Source organism: Trachemys scripta, chromosome 9 (assembly GCF_013100865.1).
Source record: "Trachemys scripta elegans isolate TJP31775 chromosome 9, CAS_Tse_1.0, whole genome shotgun sequence".
In the NCBI taxonomy this organism is placed as follows: domain Eukaryota; kingdom Metazoa; phylum Chordata; order Testudines; family Emydidae; genus Trachemys; species Trachemys scripta.
The window spans coordinates 19,650,293-19,677,474 of record NC_048306.1 but is presented as its reverse complement, the minus strand read 5'-3'; the positions used below and the strand labels follow the sequence as shown (position 1 = coordinate 19,677,474).

The following is a 27,182-nucleotide window of genomic DNA, read 5'->3' as shown; positions in this document are numbered from 1 at the left end:
GATATTTCAAACTCTGCTTCCTGGGTTCCTCAGTAATCTCTCTGGAGTCCAGGGAGATTACTGATGAACCCGGAAAGCTGAATAGCACATACTGCCTCCTCAGCCGCCCCGGAACCTGCATGGGGCATAATAAAGCAAAAATGTCATCACCAAACAGCACAACCAGGGGTCTGGTGGCTGGGACAAGGGAGGCAGAGCCTCTCCTGGCCTATTATATCCACCGCCTATGTTCTTGGGGACTAGGAAATAAGTGAAATAGAACCCTGTGGCCAGACTGGTCACAGGAACACGTTCTATCATTCCCCTTTGCGATAGGGAGACCACTTCTAGAGCAAGGATACTGTCGTGAGTGTGGTCCCTGAGGCGAGGCCAGAGGACATGGATGAGGTAATGTTGTGAATTCGATCATATAGCCATGTCAAATGACATCCAGGACCCATTTGTCCATTATTATTGCACTCCAAACTGGAAACAAGTGTGCTAAATGCTCCTTGAAGGGGGTGGGTCAGAAGTATGGCATGAGGTAGGGTGGTTGCTGGCTCTCTAGGTGCCCTCTACAAAGACTGAGTATGAGATGCTATAGGTTGTGAAGAAGAACCCGGAGGGCATGTTGCCATTTGTGAGGCAGCTACAGGACTCCTGGTGGAAGAAATGGGGAGCTCTAGAATGTTGCACCAGTTGCAGTTGGTAAAACATGCACTTGGATGCAGATATGTAGATACCCAGAGATAACAGAGTGGCTCTGGAGTCTTCAAGGGAGTGAAGGGAATCTGTCTTCTGACTGAAGAAATAAGATTCACTGAAAGGGAGGTCCTCTATGGCAGTGGTGCCCAAACTTTTCCTGTCACCCTTCCTCCCCCCTACCAGTAATGGAATGCGTCTATGCCTCACCACCACCACCACCACCACTGCATAGTTGGCTCAGCAGATGAGATTGGGCTGAAGGCAGAGCTGGAGGCAGAACTGGGGATGGGCGGAGGTTATAGGCAGAGCTGGCCTGGGGCCGGACCTGCGACTGGGTGGTGCTCCCTCCCTGCATGGGGGCTGATACAGGCCCCACCATGCACCCCCTCAAACATTCCTCCGTGCCCCCCCGGGGGGGCATGCCCCACAGTTTAGGGACACCACTCTATGCTATTCTGGACTTCCCCTGGGAAACCTGACAAAGGCAGCCATGATTCCCTCCACATAGCGATCCCCATAGCCATCATCTGCAAAGAAATGTCTGCTACGTCCAGGAATCTTGTTCTCACAACTAGTTTCCCCTCCTGTAGGATAGCCTGGAAGCGAGCTCAATCCTGCCGGGGAAGTTTGTCTGCAAGGTCTGCCAACTTCCTGTAGGTAAGGAAACTGTATTTAGCTAATAGAGCCAAGTAACTGGAGATACGAAATTGGAGGCTGGCAGAGGAGAATACCTTGCGACCCAGGTAGGACCAACCAGGCAGATCCGGCAGTTGCTATGGAGAACCCCAAGGAGCAGAGTATCAATGGCTCTGTTGCTGGGGAAAGGGAGGGTACTGCCATTGAGTCAGCAGAACTTGGGGTACTTTTATTGGCAGTATGGGAGGGACAGACTCTGTCCAAGTCCTCCAATGCTGAAAAGTCAGTCTGGTATGAATGGTGGTGCCATTGGAACCAGCAGAACCATGGAAGCCACAGAGTAACAGGCAAGTCTAATGTAAGAGAGCGTACTCCCCTAGAAGGTGATGGCACTTGAAAACACGGAGATCTCACTTCCTCCGTGACAAAGAGCTCATGAGGCTCAGGGGCCAACTCAAGTCTCCCTGGTGTCAGTGGCACGCACTGTAGTCGTAACCAGAGCCAGAACGGGAGCCGAACAGAGGACTGCCTCAGAACCAAAGGTTCCATTAACTTCAGCGGTGCCAACCTGGAAGGCGTACGTGGCTCAGTGGATGGAACCAGCAGATGCAATGGTCTCTGCAACTTTTTATCATGCTTGGAAGCTTTGGAACATGCCACTTCCCTGTGGACAGAACTCGTGGATGGAGCAGTATCCTTCTTGGGGCTGGAGGAAAACTTACTGCCATTATATTCACTCACGACTAGGCCCCAGCCTGGGGTCCACAGCACTAGTACCAGCAGAACCGGACTGGAGCTCCTTGGTAGGAGGCACTCTCCTCGATTGCTCAGACCAATCTACGAGGGGGTCCCCTGATCTGGATCCAACTGCAGCTTCATAGCAACCTCCATGAGGTGCTTCTTGAGTTTGAGAACCCAGCCTTCTTGGGTATGGCTTGGGAAGGAGAGGCAGATACTGCACTTGGATGCAATGTGTAAAGGCAGCATTGGTGCTTGTCGCAGACTGAGAATGAGCGAGGGCAGAAAGCGCAGCTCTTGAACCCCAGTGTCTTCAGCATAATCCAGTACCCAGGCATGGGTGCTGGAGGAGTGGAGGGAGACTGGCAAAATGGCATCCCAACGCCCTTAAAATACTAAAAACTACTACTAACACTAAAACTACTACAAAAATAACAAAAATACCATTTAAAAGAATAAAAGAGTCTTTTTTCCCCTGTGTTTTAAAAGGTACATCACAAGAGACAAGAGAACACTAGAGGCTCCAATTCGGACCATGTGGCGGTGAGCAGGAACGACCTCAGTGATCGCCCTTTATCACTTCAGAAAAAAACCATGAGATTCTGTCCTGAATATAACATCTAATAATATAATTAAAAATAAACCATCTAGTTAGAGGAAAGATCAATGTTCAAAAAAACCCCTAAAATACCTCACACATGCACACACAAAAGAGCAAATAAACTTTTTCACAGTCATTTTTTTTTGGTTCCCATTAATTACCCAAACTACATATGAGGAAGAAAAAAGTTATTTATATAAACTAATATACTAAAAAAGGAATAACTAGGCTGGAGTAAGTTACTGATTACTATTTTTCCTATGTGAATTACAAAACTGCCTGTACTATAAAGAGGAAAAAGGAATGTAAAGTCACCTATTTTTATTTTTTTCAGAGTAGTTTATGCATGGCCTCTTGCTTGTTCTTTTCTATTTGCCAAGTCCATAAAAGATGAACTTATATTATCCATTAACATTTATGTACTTGTATATCAATTCTAGTAGAGGTCGAGGAAAATTGGCTGGCATAACAACTTTCCACATATGACCTAACGTTTATAACCAATAGCCAGAGAAGTGCCAAGAAATTAATCTGGGATTTCAAAACAAAAACATCTTCCTCACCAACTAATCTTCTGTCTCTGCTTACACGTGTATGGATTTCTTGGAGCCTCAGAAAATACATTCAGTGGAATTCCAACATCTTTCCCTAGCAGTGACATGCATGACATTTTTAATAAGGCATGCAGTTATACTTGCATGCCTTAAGAAGTCCAAAATTGCACCCTTCACACACTGTCTTCAGATGTACCGTATGTACAAGGTCTCACTATGCGGAGGATGCCATTTTGTTCTACAATATGTGTTCAGGGGCCAGATGGAACTATCCTGCCGGTGAGATTCAGCCCACAGGCTACCAGATCGACCATGTTTTTTTAAATTCTGGTGTATGCAATGGTATGCCACTGTTCCCTAAAAAAGGGTATGGCAAAACAGCAGAGTGGAATCAAACTCTTGGGAATAGAGTGAAGAAGATTTACACAGAATACCTAATGAAGCATGCTATGGCTACCCAAGGCAGGACATTTTACAAAAACTAATCTTAGCTTTCATTGCTGCACTGTAGGAACAGCAATGGAGGCTAATTTCGGCAGGACAGAACCCTTAGTGAACTAAAAGCCAGAAGAGTGGAGGTATTTTTAGGAAATATGTACAATTTTTGGATGTACCAAATGTGGCTATAAACAGCAGTTTAAACCCATTTTAAACATGTTATAAAATGTATTTACCTCCACGCTTTTTGGGAGCTTCAGGTTTCATTTTAACGATATTTCTGCTTCTAAATTCAGGCCCTTTAAAATCATCTTTGTCTTCATTCAGCACTGGCTCTGGTTGTACAACCACTGTACCTAGAATGATTTCATTTAAAAGTTGGAAACCATTACATATCCAAGTGACATTCCAGTGAACTGCAAGACTCCTGTTTAAATAAAAGCCAACATTGCATATATTTTTCCCCAACAAGCTATATGATGACTGACTGATAAACAACACATATCCTACTGCACATGTGTCCATATTACAAATATCAATACCACACACCTCGAACTGGCACTGATATTGCAGTTATATGACAGAGATCAAAAACTGAATGGACCCTGGAAAGTGAACTATTCTCTCTACCCCCAGATGCAGTCCATGAAGAACAGAATAAAGCATAACAGTGAGACAATGTGGGTGAGCTTGCAATGCAACTGTTCTGTGGCTCCAGGAGTTTTAGGACAGCTAACTGAGCATCTCTCAAAAGCCATAGAAATTTCTTCCCTCCCCCACCAACAGGACAAAATCTCATTTTCTTTTTTACAAAATTCTTAAATTTACTAATGTTTAAACAAAACTGAACAGTGCTAACCAAAGTTACAGGAAGAAAAAAGTGTAATCTCATATTTAGAGCGGGGTTTCAATCCTGTGTCTCCTGGGAACTTGCAGTAATACAACATTCTGTAAAAATAACCCTACAATGACTGCTTCTGGCACAAGGGGCAGTAGTGGTCTCTCTGGGATACTATGGCTTTTATAGTGCTAAGAAAAGCAAGCTTTTTTGTTGTTGTTTTTAAACCATGCTAAAACTAAAAATATGGTGTAGAGGGTGTTTTAAAAGTATTGTACCTAAAAATAACCCAAAATTACAAGTTTTTTTGTTTTGTTTTTAAATATATTTCAAGATCTGGCCTAACCTCTGATACCCTTTGCTTAAAACTAAATTTTTCAAAGTCAGTCACTTACGAGAACTAAATCCCATTCTCAAATGGGACTTAGATACTTATGAAAATTTTACCCAGAATGTTTACAAAAAACAAAACCAAAATACCATTTCCTGTTTCATGTCTTTATTTCCACAAAAATATGGATTTCAATGCATATTTTGAATTAAGTATTCAGTGCATCCTGGTGATCCAGTGATTTATGTATGTGGGGTTCAAAGCAGACATTTAAAACAAAATATTTTAACCTTTTGAATGCTATAATCATAGTAGGTCCTCAGTATCCTGCTTGCTAAGGTTGGCATATTACAAAAAAAATAAAATAAATAAAACCAGACAAAGTATGCAACGTTTCCCTTTGTGGCTATTATGCATATTCCATCATAGTCTTGACACTAATTCACAGAATTCAGACACGCAGAAAACGCATGATCTACCTTTAGGTAAGCTTTTCATATCAACATCATTTTCTGAGTTTTCATTTGAAACATCTTCATTTACAGTTTCGGGTAAGGTTTGTTCATCATCTGATCCAACATACTTTGTTACAACTGTAGGTTTCCTGTATGAACAGAAAAAAAATCCACATTTGTGATAAATATTTTATAGCAATTTAGGTGTACATAGTGCTTTGAAATCAAACACAATCTCAATGGATCAGGAACCTTGTAATTTTAAATTCTATTTTTTAATTTAATTTAAACTGCATGAGATGACGAAGCAGAGAGAAATAGACTGGGCAAGAGTGACAACAGTAAACAACAGAAGGGGAATTTTGTTCTTAGAGATACATAGGTTTTTTTTTAATCCGCCCAGAGAAAAGATATGTTGTTTTGTTTTACATATTTTAAAAGGCTGTGAAGGACAGAACCGTAAGGTTTACCATAAGACAGCAAAAGACAAGAAGGAATGTGATCAGTGTAAGGTTGCTAAAATGCAGTTATTTTTGGTCACACTGAAAATTTGTTTTCTTTAGGCACAAACTGATAAGCAATTACCTTAGTGCATTACTTCTTGAAAGAGAGTAAAAAAAAAAAATTAATAAACTGAAGTGCATCAGGCTGGCAGTGTATGCCTGAAATACCCCATACTGTTACCAGGTATTGATTTTATTGGTAAAGAGTAAACTGGGTATGACTTGCATCTGAAGAAGTGAGGTTCTTACCCACGAAAGCTTATGCTCCCAATACTTCTGTTAGTCTTAAAGGTGCCACAGGACCCTCTGTTGCTTTTTACAGATTCAGACTAACACAGCTACCCCTCTGATACTGAGTATTACTGACTCACTGAGGCAGGGTAAACTCATTACCCCACTTGGATACAAAGAAATGATTTTTCCAACGGAAAAAAATCCTGGGTGTGGGGTGCGTAGTCCTGAAAGAGGAACCCAATGAGCATTTATGCCTGATGAGCCTTGAGATAGAAAACAAGATACCATAAAGACTTTGTTAATCAAGCCATACTCCAGGAAGGGGGTAAATTTGGACTTGATACAATGAGCCTCCTCAGCTGGTGTAAATCAGCCTGAGGTTAATGGCTCCATGCCAATCTACACTTTATGGTAATCTGGCCCTGCGTGGATTGTTTCTGTAGACCAAGTTAGGGAAGACACCTAGTTACAAATAGTATTATTCACATTTTCCTTTTCAAACTAACCTTTTTGAACGTGATGATCCTAAAGATTTGGATCTTTCTGAAGAGCTATTGCCCTAAAAACAAGGAAAAATTTGAAGTCACAAACTTCTGTTAGTGTGTGACCAGAACATACATCAACAAAAATTTAATTTCTTGGATTCTTAGGTATACAGCAGCAACTCAGAAGTCAATTTCTACCTGGGTTTAAACCAATCATATCCCATTTCTTGTTAATACTACATTTCATATCAAGGGCAGCAGAACAAAAATTAAAGTTTTGCTTGTAAATGTAGCTGGGTTCAATGGCGAGACTTTTTAGTTTATAAATTACTACCTGGATTAAGATCTCTTAAAATTAATGTATACTTTGAACCCCACCAAGCATACACTGCATCAGAAATTATAAAGGAATATTATTGTGATTTGAGAAATTCACAGAATCAGACACCATATTTCTTATGCACCAAATTTGCAGGAAATTAAGGAAGTATTAAAAATAGTAGAGGACCCTTGCATAAGATTTTATTTCCCTGCAATCCCCCATCCCAAAGGGTCCATTTAACAGTTAAGTCTCGCACTTCACAACTTTCTGGGCTAAAGACTGGGCGTGGCTCACTCAAGAGCATAGCATCAATATTCGTGAGTCACTTGAGGGTGTGATTAATTGCACAGTTTATAATAGAATACCAATTGAAATGATAAATATTTTTGGACTTTTTTTTTTTTTTTTTTTACATTGTCAAATATATTGATTTCAATTATAACAGAATACAAAGTGTAGAGTGCTCACTTTATATTATTTTTGATTACAGATATTTGCACTGTAAAAAAAGTAAACAAAAGATACTGTTTTTCAGCTCACCTCATAGAAGTACTGTAGTGCGATCTCGATCATGAAAGTGTAACTTACAGATGTAGATTTTGTTTTGTTATATAACTGCACTCAAAAACAAAACAAGGTAACTTTTAGAGCCTACAAGTCCACTCAGTCCTACTTCTTGTTCAGCCAATCGCTAAGAAAAACAAGTTTGTTTACATTTACGGGAGATAATGCTGCTCGCTTTACGTGCGAGATATGCTAAACCTTCATATGTCCCTTCATGCTTCGGCCACAATTCCAGAGGACATGCTTCCATGCTGATGATGCTCATTAAAAAAATAAAGCATTAATTAAATATGTGACTGAACTCCTTGGGGAGAATTCTATATCTCCTGCTTTGTGTTTTACCTGCATTCTGCCATATATTTCATGTTATAGCAGTCTCGGATGATGACCCAGCACACTGTTCGATTTAAGAACACTTTCACTGTAGATTTGACAAAACACAAAGAAAGAACAAATGTGAGATTTCTAAAGATAGCTACAGCACTCGACCCAAGGTTTAAGAATCTGAAGTGCTGCCCAAAAACTGAGAGGGACAAGATGTGGAACATGCTGACAGAAGTCTTAAAAGAGCAACACTATGATGCAGAAACTACAGAACCCGAATCACCAAAAAAGAAAATCAACCTTCTGTTGGTGGCATCTGACTCAGATGATGAAAATGAAAGTGCATCATTCTGAATTGCTTTGGATCATTATGGAGTAGAACCCGTCATCAGCATGGAAGCGTGTCCTCTGGAATGGTGGCCGAAGCATGAAGGGGCGTACGAAAGTTTAGCATATCTAACACAAATATCTTGCAATGCCGGCTACAAAAGTGCCACGCAAACCCCTGTTTTCACTTTCAGGTGAAATTATAAATAAGAAGTGGGTAGCATTATCTCCCATAAATGTAAACAAACTTGTTTCTCTTAGCGACTGGCTGAACAAGAAGTAGAACTAAATGGACTATGTAGGCTCTAAAGGTTTGCATTCTTTTGTTTTTGAGTGCAGTTATGTAACAAAACAAAATCTACATTTGTGAGTTACACTTTCACGATAAAGAAATCGCACTACAGAACTTACATGTGGTGAACTGAAAAACAGTATCTTTTGTTTACCTTTTACACAGTGCAAATAACTGTAATCAAAAATACACCTCTACCCCAATATAACGCGACCCGATATAACATAAATTCGGATATAACGCGGTAAAGCAGTGCTCCGGGGGGGCGGGGCTGCGCACTCCGGCAGATCAAAGCAAGTTCGATATAACGCGGTAAGTTTTTTTGGCTCCCGAGGACAGCGTTATATCAAGGTAGAGGTGTAATAATATCAAGTGAACACTGATCACTTCGTATTCTGTGTTGTAATTGAAATCAATATATTTGAAAATGTAGAAAAACATCAAAAAGTATTTATAATAAATTTCAATTGATATTCTATTATTGTTTAACAGTGCAATTAAAACTGCAATTAATCGCAATTGTTTTTTTAATCGTGATTAGGGGGTTTTTTTTAGTTAATTGTGTGAATTAACTGCGATTAATTGACAGCCTTAATACTTCCATGAATAGGGGTATAACTTACTGTTATGCAATTTGCCAATCCTCAACCATGATAATTCACAAAATTTCAGCAGCTCCCCACTTCTCAGCAAAGATTTAATAGTGGTTAGAAGCCTCATGACAGTACAATGTGATACCTTCCACAAAGTATACATTTATTCATGCATTATGAATAGGAAAAATACAGAAATAGTCAAAACTATGAAAGCACATTGAATTTATTATTTTTATTTTTATTTTTAAATTGTGAATGCTTAATTGCTCCTAAGTCATAATGGATGTCATTCATATACATTTAAAAGGTTATATTGTGGTTTTTTAATTCAACTTTTAGAAAAAAAGTTCCCTAATCAACTTTCACATTCAGCAGATATGATAGTGTAATCCAATACAGATTTTAATTCAAATTTAATCATTATATTTTATACCAGCCATTTTTGTATTACCAGCATTACTATAAATCAAATGCACCATATACTTTATTCCTACCTCTTCCCTGTTGTTTTCCATTGGAGTTGGACTATTTTCAGGCCCACTACTTTTACCTGGGCAGGGGGGGAAAAAGTATAATTCACTGAATGGTAGAAACCACTAACAATTCTTTAAATTATAAATGATGGTTTGGTATAAACATTTTATCAGCATTATTAAAAAACATTACTAATTGGACAATTAGTCAGTGGGGATGAGGAATGAGATTTATATCATCACAATAAAACCTTTGCATAACACCACAGCATCATTTATTGCACATATGCCAAATAATTTACAAAAAAAATTAGAATTTTTTTTTAAATGTCATTGCTACTATTTTTCAACCTTTTTCCACCAATAAAGAACTCATACTACAGGAGCCAGAGGGCAACTATATATGCTTTACACGAAAAGCAGTAACAACCAATACATTCCTGAAATCTCTGTACATAACATTGTGACTTTAAGGACTGATATATCAAGGACCTATCTAGCACAGCTAAAAGTAAGTGATGTATCCCATTTGATATTGTGGATTCTCCTTTTTCCAGATATACCAACCTATTTCTAGCCCTAATGGGTTGTGGGATATTAAACCTTAAACATGTCATTGGTCCAGGACTGATTATTACCTGTTCTGCACCCCCACTTAGTGTAATTCTGAGAGAAATGTTACAGGTTTTTTGAGGGGGAGAAGGGAATATTTCTGTTTCAGCATTCTTTATAATGCAGCTATATGAAATTGCTCAAAGGTTTAGAATGTTAGAAGTAGTCTCACAGGAAATGGATTAATGGGAAGTACAAAAATGTTATTTTTCATAAGAATATCACGTGATTATTATAGATTAGGCTCATAGCACTCTTTACATTATAAGACCTATTTTCAGTTGCTTATAACTATGCAAACTGTTTGGGTTGAATTTTTCCACACTGGCTGTGTCTGCCTCAGGCTTAATGTTTTTTTGAAAAATTTCAGCCAATACAATGCAGGTGTTTATGAAAGTGAAAGTAAGGAAAAGTATGTTTTCCATGTATTAAATTCTTCAGACCATTTCTCTTAAGTGCTCTCATGTCCCTCTGTTTTGCAGCAAGGTGTTTAGCTGGATTTTTCTTGCTAACATCCTCAGGCTCTGATTACCATGTGGCGTCAGGAAGGAATTTTCCCCCAAGTCAGATTGGCAGTGACTTTGGGGAGGGGTTCACCTTCCTTTGCAGCATGAGGTGCATGTCACTTGCTGGGGTCATCTGGGTATCTCTCACTTAATCAATTCCCGGCCATTGCAGAGGTTTGAGACATTGGTGCAGTTCAGTCCCTCCTATTCTCTGCCTCTGGCACATAACAGTTTAGTGTTATGTGGGCTTTAACATTTTGGTCACATTTCAATTGTTGGGTTTAGCATGTGGGGACTGGGTGGTGTTGGTGGCACGTGACATACAGGAGATCAGGCTAGCTGATCGGGTGGTCCCTTCTGGCCTTAAACCCTGTGACTATTGTGACAGACATTGCAACCATATGCAGTGTCTTTGGGGAAACATTATATTATGCTTATGTATCCCTGTGGGCCAGGAATTATATGTATGACTGTGTTCTACTCCATGGGGATGAATTACTACAGCTCCTTCAGGAACTAAAACACTGTAGGGTGATTAAGGAGAATCACTCATTGTACCAGACAGGTACCACCTGCTGGGGTATTTGCATACAGGGACTCAAACTGGGTTACAAGAGACTAGGAAAACCAAGAAAGGACTTTTGGCTTAAAAGGGCTGCATTTAAACTGACTTCTTTCTGATCAAGCAAACAGACAGGACCTTCTGTCCAAGCGGGCCCGAACCCTTGTGGAAGGGTTGGAAAGACTCTGGCCTACTAAGGCCCTATAAGGATAATGGGTAACCTATGGTAAGCTTTTAGCATGCCTGAAGGAACTTTTCTCCCCCTCCCCCGCTTATAATGCTTTTACCTTAAGAATAAACATGCTTGCTTAGAAAGAGCAGTATGGTAACTTGAAACTGATGGTTATATGCTGTTCATAGCCTTCCGACAGAAAGCAAAGCACGGGTAGACTGGCCTTTAAGTAGACTGGCTTGCTAGAGATATCAAAGTGCAGGGAGTTGGGAAGGGAAGCCTTAAAATCCCCATCAAGAGGAAGAGAGATACATGTCTCCACTTGAGAGGCGACGGCTGAGTACCTAACCCTAAGCGGGTGCCCTTAAGACACCAAGAGAGGGGTATAAGGTACACTCATGCCAAAATTGTGACAACTAATGACTTGAAATTTGGCTGAGGGGTGACGTGCTAAGGATGTCCCTCTTGGCATCCCCATTAAAAGTCACCTAACTTTGGTTAAATAGTAACAATTTCAATTTGCACATGCTCAGCAGAGAATACTTTGATTTTAGCAGTTAAATTTCTGAAGAATCCATCTTCACTGAGCATGCTCAAATCTCACTGCACCTACCTGTTACCGGACTCTCACCTTGCCCATAGAGTGACTGAGCACGTTGCACCCCCTCGCATCACAGTGCTGACCAGACTGAACATGTCATCACCACACAGCAACTGAGCATGTTCTCTCCAGTCTAGGGGTACAGACCTGAGAGAGCATCAGGGTGGGGAATTGAGAGCAGGGAGCCTGTCTTTCCTATGTTCTCAATGACACCTCTACTCTCTTGTAACACATCCAGGCAGTGCAGTATGAAGGAGGAAGCTGCCCGATTCAAATACACAGGAGACAGAAGCCAGACTGGGCAGGAAGGAACGTATACTGGCACACAAAGTCTGGTGAGACTGAGACAACAGTTATGCAGTTGGACATGAAGTGGCTGGAGCAGGAAGCTGAGGGGAGACTGACTTGCTGGGCAAGAAGACTAGGAGTCAGAGTGGGGAAGGAGTAGACAGACTGGACAAGGAGAATGCAATGAGGAGTAGGAGGGGTAGGGAGGACAGAGAGTGGGCAAGGAGCTCAAAAGGGAGTGAAATCAGAACTGGCTGGGCAGAGACCATGACTAGGTGTGGGGAGGGGATGAGAGAATGATGAAGTCAGAGATCTGAACTATGACAGCAAGCCTGGAGGGGGAAATAAGAACTTGCTGGGCAAGAAGACTGGAACGAGAAGCTTGAGTAGAGCCTGGGAAGATAAGGATACTAGGACTGGTGCAAGGAGCCGGGGAGGGGGAGGGGGAAGGGAAGGACTGGAACACCTTGGAAGGGATGAGGCAGAAGGGGGTCAAGTTTGGAGGAAATGGGTAGAAGTGGCTGTGACCACTAGAGAACACTCCCCTCCAGAGCCTGGAATGGCAGATTCCTGAGTCTCACTATTCCTCCTCTGTCAGGAAATATCTGTGAAAACCACTGGTTAAATGTGTGTTTGATGTCCCTCTAGTACTGATCCACATAGAGGATAACAACTTACTATTGCTATCAGTTACTCCACTAGTTCAAGTGGCAGAAGTCTGTGTAGTGTATCTAAAGGTTCCACCCATGTGGTGTTGTGATGCCACATGACAGCAAACTGAAAAAACCGAAGTTGTTCTTTAAAAAAAAAAAAAAAAAAAAAAAAAAAGAGAAAAAGTTACACACACAAAAACTAAGTTAAAAGACCACTAAGGTTGCATAATCAGGCACACAAAACTTAGGAACTTCCAAGATTAAAGTTGCCCAAACAAGCTTCATTCAGTCCTCTTGTGTGCATGCTTTACGATATAGTGTTAAACTATATGATCACATAGTATTTTTCTACAGGACTGCAGCCCTCCTTCAGTGCACTGGATAAACAATGATTAATGAGCAGCTATTCAATATTCTGTTTTCTCCTCATTGTTCAATTTATTGTAGACTGTTCAAATCCTGTTATGAAGAAAAAATTATTTCCACATGGGCTTTTCTATGGTGCTCATCACTATAGTAAGCTGAGTGCTTCAAAGAAAAATTAATTGGTCTTCTCAAAACTTCTCTGAGATGCGGGGGTGATATTATCCCGCTTTTACAGATGGGGAACTGAGGCACAGAGATTATGGTCAAAAACATCCACTAATTTTGGGGACCCAATTTGAAAATCCTAGGATCTGATTTTTCAGAATACTTTCAGAATATGTTCAAAGGACAACTCCCATTGATTTCAGTTATGAGTATTCAGCACTTCTGACAATCAGATTTCAAGATCTCAAGCTAGGCACTCAGAAAATGAGACACACACAATTAGCAAGCACCTCAAAGGTTTGGTTTAAGTGACTTGTTTAGCATCACACAGGAACTCTGTGGCAGAGGCACGGCCAAAATCCAGTTCTCCAGAACAACAATGAAGACCATGAGACCTCCTTTCTCTTTCTGAAATCCTCTGCCTCATTCACTAGACACCTTCCAACAAATGAGGAAGGTGCCTTTACAGACAATCTTTTTTTATTACACAATTCATCCCCAGAGCAGGGCACTGAAGGAGGCAGAGGTCCTATGGAAAAATAGCATGCAACCAAAGGAGTAAAGACTATCATTATTCGTACGCACAAGGGAACGGTAGTGTTTTGTAATTATATATAATGTATATGTGTGTGATATCACCCACACACACCCTGGAAATTTGTCAAAAGGAGTAAGCAATCGGTGTATCTCTGCTCCACGGTAATTCTCTATTTCACGGACAAGAGCTAGAGTCACATTTGTAACTACACAGGACCGGGAAAGAGGTGCTGCAAACAGTATCCTCCTCAGAACAACTTTACAATGACAGATATTATCTGTTTATCCATGTCACAGTTTGGTTTTGGCAAAGGTGCCCTGAAATAAAGTATTGAAGTACCAAACAGAAACTGAATCGTACAGTCAGTGTTGACACTACAGTGCAGTAATAAGGGGACAATATTTTCAGAAATGCTATACTTCAAATGAAATTTTAAGCAGAACTCCCTTTGATTTAATGGATATTATCAAGTATAGCAGAAGTTTGTGATTTTAACAGAAGTTTTACATAACCCAATATGAATATAAAGATCTTCAGTTGATGTAAATTCTCTTAGCTCCATTGAAATCAATGCTGAGTATCTGACAGAGCACTTATTTTTTTCGTATAAAAATAATTTTTATTTCAAATATTCCTAAACAACATTAGAAATGCAAAACAGTTGCATCCTGTTATATCAGGAGAACAAGAAAGCTGAAGTAACTACAAAGTGAAAATGACCACTCTTATTTCACTATATGATCTGAGAAGTACAAGAGAAAAACCACAGATGGTAATCAAGTAAAATTAGATTTTAAATTTCTGTCAATTTTAATAAGGTAAATGAGTTGTTAGTGAAAAGTTAACTATTTCTCTTGAAAGCGTCCCTTTAGAGATCCCATGGATCTGTGTGAAAATAGAAGAAACTATATTCCTCAGCTAATACAATCCCAACTTTCCTCTCACAGTCACTTCATAACAGTTTTTAAGTTAATTGCTATGGAAAGCATTTTAAGAAAGTTGGAGTCTGAAAAGGTCTATATCTATAACAAAGCCAGATTCCTACTATACATTAGATTATAATTTTCTCCTGTGTGTTTATTTTAAAAGCTTTCATTATTGAATGTAGTTAAAATTAAGTTTGTTTGTTTTTAAATCCAGCACTTACCTATTAGATTTTTTGGAGATACCAATAATTTTCAAGAAGAAACTTAATCATTTACTTTAGAAGAGCCCTTTTGTTTTCAGTGGTTTCTGACTTAATTGTGAAAACACTTTGTGAATTAACATGAAAGCAACTCCCCCACACTCTGTTCCACAATTGTGAGGGTCAAAAGATCTTAACTTCAGCAGAAAAACAAAATATGTCTATTACACAGTGTTAATATAGGGAACCATGAGAAATCTGAACCAAAAGTACCCCAGAGGAAGATACAAACATCCCAAACCCCAAGAACACACAGTTTAACTTCCATGAAACGGAATACTGAGGAACAAATACTGGTATACTTTTTTGTTGTTTTTATAATGTTTTAACATACAGAACATTTATATTCACAAACGACAAGAATCTACTGCATATTTATCCAGATATCTCCACTTAAGAAGGAAACAGCAAGAACAATATTGCATATCTGTACATCAAAATGCATTTTATTGCACTACATTCCAAGATGTTGAATAAGAGTGTACATTTAAAAGAGGGAAAATATATATATTTTTACCTATACTTTTGCTCACAGATAGTCTTGGAGGCGAGTTTGCGTCCTCAGATTCTTCGGATGAGTGAGCCAAAAAGTCATGAAGCTTCTGCACCAACGTATTCAACTTGCTTTCACTGATAAAACACAGAAGTGTCACTTGAAATTAGTCTCACTATCTCATGCTACTTTATTAATTAATATATAGTTCAAGCTTGAAATGAATGCTGCTTGTTCTTAAGTACTACATATGCATAGAAGAACTGAAGATCTTCCAAAGCAAGGCTTTGTTTTTTACCAAGGCATCTATCTCAAAACGGGACACCAAAATAAGCAAAAATAACCCACTCGTAATTTTGAAAAAAAATTATAAGTGCAGATTTGGCACTGAAATATAAGCATTTAGGACTACATTAGTATAAAGTTAACAATAAAGCATGTCACATTTTTAAAAGCTGTATTTCATGTCATTAAAAAAATGAAAGATTCACAAAAGCCAAGAAAAGTGCATTGCTATTCAAAGAAATTAAAAGAAAAGAACATAGGTAAAACATTGTGCTTAACTAAGAGATTCTTTAAATAATAGTTAAAAATTTGAATCACTTATATTGGTCTGTCTGTGGATACATAACCCAAACAGCAATTGCTAGCAGTTTCTCTACACAGCCTAAAGAAAAAAAAATTGTAAAGATGCATGGAATCAGACATTATTTTAACTTATCCATACAAAGCTTACATCAAACCAGCCATCCCAATTTATTTACTGAGTGTCTCAGAAGATAACCAGCAACATGTGTACCTTGTCAAAAGACAATTGTGGTAGGATCACATGATTGCCTGATATCTTTACTTGAATTAGTTCACTGATACGATTGCCAACAGAATTTTAAATTAGCCAGTTTTTTAGAACAAGAACCATTGGTCATTTCTCTCCCATGTACACAAGTTTTCTTATGAATAAGACAAGGCTCTAATTCACCCAGTTATCTTATTAGCACTGCTTATTTAAAAAGGTTTCTTGTCTCAGGCCCTCCACATATTTTTCTCCCACCTCCTAAAGCAGTGGTCACCAACCAGTCAATCGCAATCGACTGGTCGATCCTGGAGCCTCTGCCAGTGAATCGCTGGCTGCTAAAAGTCTGGTGGCGCAGCAGGGCTCAGCAGGCTGCCTGCTTGCCCTGGCCCCACGCCACTCCCGGAAGCAGCCGGCACAGGCCCATGCCCGCTGCCCATGCAGTTCCCACTGATCGCAGTTCCCAGCCAATAGAAGCTGCGGAGTTGGCACTGGAGGACGGGGGCAGCGGCAGCACGCAGAACCACCTGCGGGCCCCCAGGCCGCAGAGACATGCCAGCTGCTTCCAGGAGCGGTGTGGGGCCAGGGCAGGCAGGCAGACTGTCTTAGCCCTGCTGCACCACCGACCAGGAACTGCCTATGGTAAGCGCCTCCCAGCCGCAGCCTGCATCTCGCACCCCCTCCTGCATCCCAACCCCCTGCCCCAGCCCTGAGCCCGCACCCAACTCCTTCCCAGAGCCCTCACCCCCTACTGCACCCCAACACTCTGCCCCAGCCAGAGCCCCCTCCTGAATCCAAATTCTCTCCTAGACCCAGGCCCTAACCTCCTGGCCCAGCCCTGAGCCTGTACCCCACATCCAAATTCCTTCCCAGAGCTTACACCCCTCATCCTCTCCTGCACCCCAAGCCCCTACCTTAGCCCAGAGCCCCCTCCTGCACTCAAACTCCCTTCCAGAGCCCATACCCCTCACCTGCACTCCAATCCCCTGTCCCAGGCTCAGCCCCAAGCCCTCTCCCACACTCCAAACCCCTCAGCTCCAGCCCAGAGCCTGCACCCCCTCCCACACCCAAACCTCCTGCCCCAGCCCGGTGAAGGTGAGTGAGGGTGGGGGGAGAGCGAGCGACGGAGAGTGAGGATGGGGCCGGGTAGATCCTGGGTTGATCTTAAATTCAAAAAGTGATCTTGTGCGTAAAAAGGTTGGAGACCATTGTCCAAAAGCTTTCCTGTGCTCATATGCCATTTTCCAGCTGTTTGTACAGTTACTGAAAAAATCATACATAATCAGCTAGACTAACCCCTGTGTAAGATAACCCCTCAACACTGCCATTAAAGGGACACATCCAAATTGTGCTTTTTAAAACTATTTTCAGGACATCCAATTTTCGACTGTGTACCCTTTAAATGGTAATTTTAAAAAATTCTTAATAAAAAATCAGAAATAGAATAGAACCATTAAGTCCTACAGTCTATTCCTTTGCCATGTAGCATTGTTCCCTACAGTATCTATTTGGTAATGACCTGCATTCACAGTGGTGTTGTAAGTCTTAATTTTATAAGGGTAGCATAGGATAGGATAACACTTTTTTTAATGTCTATTAAAATGTTTTAAAACCTTAGCGTAGACCGAGAAAGTTAAAATACACTAGGGTTTTAAAACATGTTAGTTAAAGTGCCTTACAAACATTTAGAGTATATCTAGACTAAGATAAATGAGTAAAAAAAAAATTCCTAATCTAGATATACTCCAAAAATTTTGAGATCCTTAGATCGAAGTGCTTTAAAAATACAAACTATTAATTTGTGACTTTCCAAAATGTATTATTTAGAATTACTTTCCTCACGCATCTTCAAAATACAGGCATGGACTACCTCATAATTAATTAATTAATTACTCTAACTATAAATTTCTATATACCCTTCCTTTTTACTAAACTACTTCCACATTCCTCTTTGAAACCCCACTCTTTTTAAAGTTATCCACACATATAACATATTGAATTTTGAATGGTTCCTGACAATCAATGGTGTAGGAACCGCTGTTAAATTAAAAATCTTCCAAGACCATCTCTTTGAGAGTAATTTTTGTGTTCTTCATTAGCTTACTTTATCAGAACACAAGCTCACATGTCTGCAGATTCTTTAGTCAGTTGTAGCTTTTTTAATATTTAAAGTACACAAGATTTTCACTACCTTTTTTAGGCAACTATAAAATGTTAAATCATTATCACTTTCCACTTTAAAAGGTAAAATGGCATCTTGCAGCATAATGAGTACTCAGTGGCCACAATTTAAGTAGCTTTTTACTGATTCTAAAATCTATGCAGATTTTTTTTTTTTTGTTAAATTGCAGACAGAGGTTGGGTAAATTGTCATAAACAGGAGTATTAATTCACTTTACTCTCCCATCCTCTATAACTTCCATTTCACATAATAGAGAGACAAGGTGGATGACGTAGTATCTCTGACCTGAAAAAGAGCACTGTGTAGCTCAAAATCTTGTCTCTTTCACCAACAAAAGTTGGTCTAATAAAAGATATTACCTCACCCATCTCGCCTCTTTCATATCCTGGAACCAACATGGCTATAACACTGCAATTTCACACAATTAAAATTCTGGGGAGCTGGATGGCTAAAGTGATTGGTAACAAGAGTGATTTTCTTCACCTCAAAAATCACTGCTGCGTATAGCCTATGTCAATAGTGACCAATGTCTGTTTAGTATTAAGTACTTACAACATAGGGTGATCAGATAGCAAGTGTGAAAAATCGGGACGAGGGTGGGGGGTAATAGGAGCCCCTATAAAAAAGAAGCCCCAAATATCAGGACTGTCCCTATAAAATCGGGACATCTGGTCACCCTATTACAACATTTAAATATGTTTACTTCCAAAAGTGTCAGTTAAGTGGTAAAGTCAGTTACAATGTGATGGATTTTGCATCTGTGAATTCATATTTCATCTACAGTTGGGATTCTGATAAGATGGAATGACTAAAAGAAATATAACTATTTCTTTAAGGGACTGAAAATTAACTGATTTCAAAGTTAATATCTTTCATTAAGACAAGCACACAGGCGATAGAGGAAATGCAAACGAGGACTGAAAAATCTATTATGGCAGGAACGCACCTTCCAATAAATATATGAAAAAGAAAGGCAAAGTAAATAAAATAAAACCCCTTGAATCAGTTTAAACAAGATCAGTGGACATTAGAATGCATGACTTTAAAATATACAATTGTTATTTCATTAAAGCAATGATGACCCCATCAGAGAGAACATTTATGTAAATAACTCTGAAGTGTGCCTGGTATGATAAGCTAGCCATAGCCAGAGTGGAAGAGAGGAAAAGTGAAAAAGTCTCCAAAATGTTCCCTGATCTAATAGCGGACAAAAATTTAAAGTGTTCTTATTTCATTGTAAGTAAAACTATAGTGAGGCTACCTAGTTAAGGTTTTCAGTTTCAAACTGGACTTTATGCATACAGTTAAATGTTTTTTAAATGTTGTTTTCTCTCTAGTCTCTATGAATCTTGTTTGATGAGACCATTACTTTCAGACAGTCGTTTCAGAACTGTCACACAGATAACCCTGAAGGGACGCTACACCCAGAAGAAAAGATGTCTAGAGCCTTACCCCAATTCAGAGGTCTCCATCAAAAGGGAAGAGACTACAGAGTACTCTCCCATAAAATGTGTCAGGCTGTGGTCTGACAGTTATACACATGAAAAATGACTCAAGAACATGGAACAGACAAATTGAAAAGGGCTGAAGTAGACAATGTATACAATTAAATATTTTACTCATTTACAGATAACCAGCCATAGGAGAAGTGAATAAATCTGCCTTGCACTAAGTACTTAACACATCATACAGTATACAAATAGTAGTCCAAAATACATAGTAAAAAAATCAAACCATCCTATGACATAAAAAGTATGTTTTTACTACTATATCTATATAAAACAATTTAAGTTATGTCCTTTGTGGTAGTTAATTTAAATGTTCAAAACTCATTAACAGTTTTCAACTGGGGCAGCAGTTGTGGTAGCTCAAAATATTGGGCTAAAACTGAACATTTTTGTAAATGATTTCAAATGTATATGCTAAATAAGCAATTTCAAGTCAGTCTTTGCTTACATCTGTGACTCAATTACCAGAACAATTTAAATTAAGTTTAGTTTGGTAGCAACCTGAAAATTCAAACCATGAATGTCCTCAAAAATAGCAGACTATCAAAGTAATGATTTTTTTAAAAAGACGGCGCAGGCATCATGTCCCATATTACTGTATTATATCCTGAGGTGCTATTCTTAGATTTCATTAACTTATTACTTGATTAATATATTATTTCGGTAAGAACTGACTTTATAATCACAGGGGTCTAATCAAAGGATACCCAGCAAACTTTAGGCCATTTGGGGACATGAATGAAATGCCCTCAAAGTATAATGAGTAAGGAAAGGAAACATCACGAAAGACTCTCTAGAGACACTAACTGTTCATAAAAGGGAAATGGAGAACAGGTGAACAAAAGTTCACTAAGAGAATCTGTACTCTATTCGAGGAAGATTAAACAATTTAGTTTTATTCAGATGGTATCCAAACTACCTGACAATAGCATGGGTTTTCCTGAAGGTTGCACTGTTGCACTAAAAGGGTAAACATTTTTCTTTTCAAATAACCAAGCTGAGAAGTTGATAACTAGGAAGACTACTTAGGACAAGCTTGAAAATAGAAAAAAAATAGGTACTGGAGAACAAGTGAAGGAATGTTAAGCATACAGAGAGTTTTGATAGATAAAAATACCATAAGGCAGTGTTTCTCAACCTGGGGGTTGTGATCCTCACAAGGGTTGCTGGAGAGATTTGGGGGGAGGGGGGGTGTCACAAGCAGGGGATAGGAATCAGGGCAATTGCCTGGGGCCCCACGCCACAGGAGACCCTGCAAAGCTAGTTTACACGTTTCAGCCCCATGCTGGGCTGAAACCCTGAGCCGTGAGAAGTTGAAGCTGAAGTCCTGAGCTTAATCTGGGGGGGGGGGGGGGGAGAGGGGGAAAATTATTTTTTTTAAAAAATGTCCAAAGGAGGTTGCCAGCACAAAAAGGTTAAGAAACACTGCTATTGGTAATGCTAGATTCCCCCCCAAAAAGCATAATCAAAGCAAAAGTTTAGCATAAAAAACCAAACAGAAACAGACAGGCAATAGTCATTTTCATGTAAAACAGTTTTAGATATACAGAAGCAAGGATTACACCCAATGACAGATAAATACTTCACTGTTTTAATACAAAAATTGCTTTTATTATTTTCTGTTTTTTCCTCTGAACTGTTTCCAACAAACTCTCTATGATGCTGCATCATTACCTCATTTTGAATGAAGGCCTCCCTAGGACGTTGCCAAATATCTTTGTCATGGACTAGCGACAGCCAAATAGGTCCGGCAAAGGGTCCCAGGTTAGTGTTTCCTCACATTAAAGTCTAAAGGTTGGTCTGTATTTCATTTATGCCTGAAACAAGGACACACCAGTTCTTAAGATATCAGTTGTCTTGGTTTGCTCTATTTTCTCTCCAGAGTTTACTGCACAATTTTCATTCCTGCTCAGTTTTCCTGGTAGCCTATGTTTCTGTTAAATGTGCAACTGCTGATAGTAAACAAGCAATAAAAACTGTTTAGGCAGAGGCACCTTTGGTCTACATAATATTTATTTCACAGTCTTATCCAGGCTCAAGTCTCTTCACTTCACCTTGAGCTTGGATAATATACACTGACCACCACAATTCCTCCCTTCCCCGCCCCCCTCCATGCCCCAATCTATTTTAGTCTTTAATACAGTACACATTTGCACTGAGCTTAATTTCATCCTAAAACCACACACACTCCTGCCTCTGAAGAGTTTCATTTTTCAACCAATGCTTCAAAAATTAGCATTTCAGCAAAAAACAAAAAAATTAATGATAACAAAGGCAACTCAGATACTATTTTGAAGACTTCTTCCTATTCAGATTTTCTGAAGAAGGTCCCCAAACAAGATTAAGTTTATCCTATCACATTCTTTGTGAAGACTGTTACTGTTAAATTCATTTAGATATATGTCTGAACTGATCTTGCTCTCCTGTCCTCATCTGGTGCTCCAGCACTGCCTGTTTCCACAAAGGTGGCAACCAATTCATATATTTATTTGTGGACTATGACCCCTTTCTCTCAGGTGCATTCCTGAGTTTTAGTTATCATTTCACTAATACATATATGAATAAGGTTTGTTTTCGGAGTACAAAAATCCACATTTGAGGACTTGTAATTCTTCTCAATATTCAGCCTGTTAAAAGGAAAGGGGGAAGCTAAATGGACATAGAAACTGAAATTCTGGATGTAGAAAGTTATGTTCTTATACTTAGTGTGCTTTTATCCATCTGAATTGCCTTGGTGATGTTGTGCAATTCTTTCATACATACCCTCAGCTACAACCATTCTTCCTGACTTCTACTTTCTCTTCACCTCTTTCAAGTAGAGAAGCACCTCTTTCTTGTTAAATTGGGTGCAGGCTGAACTATCTATATACATTCACAATTGTATCTGATGAATGAACCTGCTTTGCTGATGAATGATATTTCAGACAAAATGGAATTAGGGCGATACAATTCTACTTCACTTTCAATAGACAGGCAGTTGTGATAAAAAAATCGCCACTGAAAAGAAACCTGACTTACGGAAATAAGGGATGAAGGTGAGATTAAAACTTCCATGGCTTCTGCAACTAAAGATGGCTGGCGATTCCTTCAGAAGACAGACAATTCTCTAGCAGAAACTCCATAGACAAGTTAGTTGTGGGTTTTGGCCCAAGAGTGGTCCGTCAGTTTTTTTGCAATGACCCAGTCAGCATCAACACCACCAAAGGTAAAGACAATAGCGGTAAACTTCTTTCCACAACTATGAGACAGTAGAAAAACAGTCTAATAATTAAGTCATAAGTTCCCTTCAAAGGTGATTTACGAGTACTTGATAGTCTGATAGCATCCTAAATTCCCTCAAAGAAGATAAAAATGACCATGATGGGATCCCCGGGGTGCAGCCTGGGACTGATAGACTGCTGTGCCCCCTGAACTCTCTTCAACCTGGGCCTTCTCTCATAATGCCTTGCTAGTGACCAACAGCAAACCCCTCCAGGCGCTGTGATCACTCAGCGCAACCACATGTGGAGCCCCACAGCCAGCTAGATTGCATGAATGCTCCCAGAGCCTCTCATGAATCATACAGAGAAAAGCACCAGAGCCAAATCCCCCCAGCTCCCAGCACTGTACCTCAGGAATATACCATCTTGCACTGCTCAAAATGAGCAGTGCAAATTTATTAATTGGTTCACCACTTCATCAATGGAAAGTAGATCTACACCAGCCTTTGCAAAACCTGAGCAGATTTGCCACACACTTCATACAAACTCACTGGTAAAGATAAACGGTAAAACAAATGTATTGACTACAAGTGACAGATTTTAAGTGATATTAAGTGATTGACTTTTTGCCTGAGTTAGTTACCAAAAGAAAAAAAAATGTAAGCATGCAGCCTAAACTCTCAACCCTATTAGGCTGGGCAACATCTAGATTAAACAGTTTTTCTCACCCCAGTTCATAGTACACATTTCACCCTTGAAATCTGTGCCAGTCCCCTCAGTTGGAGTCTTCAGTCTTGTGAGTGTCCTTGTTACTTACAGTGTAGGTGGGTGAAGGAGAAAGGCCAAGCATGAGCCCCCTGTGTTTGGTTTTATACCCTCAGTCCACGTGCTTGGAAAACACAAGTCCAGGCATGTCTGGGTGGGCATTGCTGAGTCTCCAGGCAAGGTTGAGCAATTCCCCCGGTGTGGCCTCATGCAGGTGAGTCATTGCATTGTAGCTCCCTTGCTGGACAATGGCTGGTGATGGGTTATTTGACACCCCACCCGGGTGTCTACTTTCCTTTCCGTTGCCTCTGGGGAGATTCCCCAACTTATAGCATGTTTTAGTGACAACCATACAACACAATTCTCATAACTTCATATGCATTAATGATATACATATACGGATAGAGAAAGGAAATGATCAGCAGATCATAACCTTTCCCCCAATACTCACAGGGCCTGCTTTATATGCAAGATCACAATCATATATAAATGAGGAATACGGGAGTTACAAAGCGCTCCCCCAAGGTACAGAATGTCATGACTCCAGGTTTTCTTTGCACTTCAGAAGAACAAATTTTCTAAAGAATGTTTCTAACCCTGTTTGTGCAGGCAGAATCATTCATATTCTGCCCTGAAATAAGTGTTCAGTGGGTTCAGGTGATCAAAGATGTCAATGAGGTAGGCTAAATATGCCACCCATATGAATTATTTAGAGTGTCAGCAAGGGGAGTGTAAGAGGTCGGTTCATCCCTCCCTGTCCATCTGGGAGGGAGGCCACGTCCCCTTGCTGTAGGCGTCAAGTTCAGGGGGAATTAGCACTGGCAGCTTGAGCTTCCAGCAGGACAGAACACCAAACAGTTAAGTAGCCGTGCCTTGCAGTCAGGGCATAGCAGCAAAGGAGTCTAGGGACCCTGCCCCTAGGCACAGAGGAGCACCAAACAATTAGGTGTTCAGCTCTCTGTCTGGACAGACAGCAAACAGTCTGATGTCCTAGCTCCGGCAGACAACAGACGCATCTTGGCCTGAGATGGGGAGGCTCCCTCCCCAGGGGTGGAGTAGTAGGGGGACCTGAGCCCACCCAACTCGATCGGATCCCAGCCCAGGGCTGGGCAGAGTGTTCTGTCACTGGTCAGCGGGGATCTGCCCAAAACATGCTGACCTTGTTTCAGGTCACAATACAACCGGATTATCATCTGGTTCCCTTGGGCTACTTCCTACACTCCCATTGTGTGGTACTTGGGTCTCAGGGTCATCATCAGTCTTCCCAGAGTAGACAGCTAATAGCAGCCCCAACAGCTCCTCGGCATCCCCAGCACCTGGGGCTTTGGTGCTGTAGTGGGGTCCATCAGGCTCAAGCTCGAGCCGCAGGTGGGAGATGTCCTTCTCCTCCGGCGGCTCTGGCCCAACTGAGCTTGAGGGCCCACCCATTATACTTCTGGTTCCTGTCCCGCCCTTTTATTTCCAGCGGGGTGGGTGTGGATGCCCTGGCTCCGCCCACCAGGCGCTAAGTGAGGGAGTTTCCCTGTCCATCTGGGAGGGAGGCCACGCTCCCTCACTACAGGGAGATCGTTGATTATTATGGGAAATCTCCACTTTTGCTTGTAATTAAAAGAATCAATTAACACTTCACTTGTCACTACATCTCTTTCCCATCTGTGAGACAGAAGGAAAATCGTCTCACAACTCTTCAGTCTGAAAGGATTGTTGGTAGTTACAGAGCAATGCAAAAGTTCTGAATTCATCTATGACCTGACACAGACATTCAGACATTTTCTTATCAACAGTTTAGCAGTTTACGAAACAGTGAGGCAGGGATGTATTTGGTGTGATGTTCTTCATCAGTGGACTAGTACACTACCCTTATCTGTCACCACTTTGGCACTATGCAGCCAGATAATCATACACAGCTCCTACGAAATGTGGAAGTCTAAACACATTTTGAAATGTCTTGAATGGCATTCTACTGTTGTGCTTTACAGAAGATCAAGTCTCAAACAGAACCATCAGAAACCTACTTTACAAAAATTAGCTGTGTAGCACCAGAGATATCAAACAACCCCTCATATCAGGCAGTATCTTAGGGCTTGTCTACACCACGCAGCCTTGTCGCTAAAAGTCAGCGTGTGTAAACGCTCTTTGTCAGTACTTTGTCAGCACTTTTGCGCACAAAATATTTCCAGCCCTGGAGCGGTGTTAGCTTTGTCAGCAGAAGACAAAGCTGTGTTCACACTGCCACTTGCGTTAGCAAAACTTTTGTCTTTCGTGGGGGGTGGGGTGGGCTTTAACTACCCGTGAAAGACAAAAGTTTTGTGGACAACTTCGCAGTGTAGACATACTCTCAGAGAGATATCTTCAGACTCCTTTTGACTCATCAAGCTGAATTGCCAGCTAGAGACTTTTCCAAAGTTATGAAAGCAGTTTCTCTCATATATCTTCAACCATGTCACAAACATGAGAAACCATGTTATCTGGTAGATGTTTCTAACCCTAACAAAATTCTGAAACAATCATATACACTAGGGTTACCATATCTAATAAATAAAAAAAGAGGACCCTCCACGGGCCCTGGCCCTGCCCATTTCCCGACCCCTAGCCCCGCCCCAATTCCGCCCCTTCCCCGCCCTAACTCCGCCCCCTCCTCCCTCCCACTCCCAGCCACGCGGAAAGGGCTGCCCCAGTGCTACCGGCTTCACGGTTTGCCGGGCAGCCCCCAGACCCTGCGCCCCCGGACGGCGCTTCCCCAGCGAGGCTCTGCTCCTCCCCTGACTCTTCGGCTCCGTTTAAGAGCCGAGCTGCCCCAGCGCTACCAGCTTCGGGCAGCCCCCGTGCCTCCGGACCCTGCGCCGCCGGAGCCCGGGAGGGGAAGCGCCCAGCCGGGGGCGCAGGGTCTGGAGGCTGCCCGGCAAACCGTGAAGCCAGTAGCGCTCGGGCTTTGGGCAGCCCCTATGCCCCCGGACCCTGCGCCCCCAGCCGGGCACTTCCCCTCCCGGGCTCCGGCGGCGCAGGGTCCGGAGGCAAGGGGGCTGCCCGACGCCCGTAGCGCTCGGGCAGCTCGGCTCTTAAACAGAGCCGAAGAGTCAGGGGAGGAGCAGAGCCGCCATTTTCCCGGACATGTTCGGCTTTTGGCAATTCCCCCCGGACGGGGGTTTGACTGCCGAAAAGCCGGACATGTCCGGGAAAAAGAGGACGTATGGTAA

The 27,182-nt window shown here is 41.1% G+C and overlaps 1 protein-coding gene across 4 annotated transcripts in view; it reads right to left on the bottom strand.

Annotated features, from left to right (window-relative positions):
* The window catches only part of ATRX (ATRX chromatin remodeler), a 137,069-nt gene that overhangs the window by 105,317 nt on the left and 4,570 nt on the right, over positions 1–27,182 (bottom strand). For 2 of the 4 annotated variants that reach the window (XR_004647076.1, XM_034781199.1), the window contains exons 2-8: positions 23,039–23,258; positions 21,695–21,837; positions 15,562–15,674; positions 9,417–9,472; positions 6,519–6,571; positions 5,300–5,424; positions 3,888–4,007 (exon numbers count right to left, since the gene is read on the bottom strand). Coding sequence is in view for 3 of the 4 variants with exons in the window: in XM_034781199.1 (XP_034637090.1) it covers positions 3,888–4,007; positions 5,300–5,424; positions 6,519–6,571; positions 9,417–9,472; positions 15,562–15,674; positions 21,695–21,744 (517 nt within the window). In the remaining variant the exon portion in view is untranslated. The remainder of the gene's footprint in view (positions 1–3,887; positions 4,008–5,299; positions 5,425–6,518; positions 6,572–9,416; positions 9,473–15,561; positions 15,675–21,694; positions 21,838–23,038; positions 23,259–27,182) is intronic. The other 2 variants (XM_034781201.1, XM_034781200.1) reach the window with 2 other exon arrangements.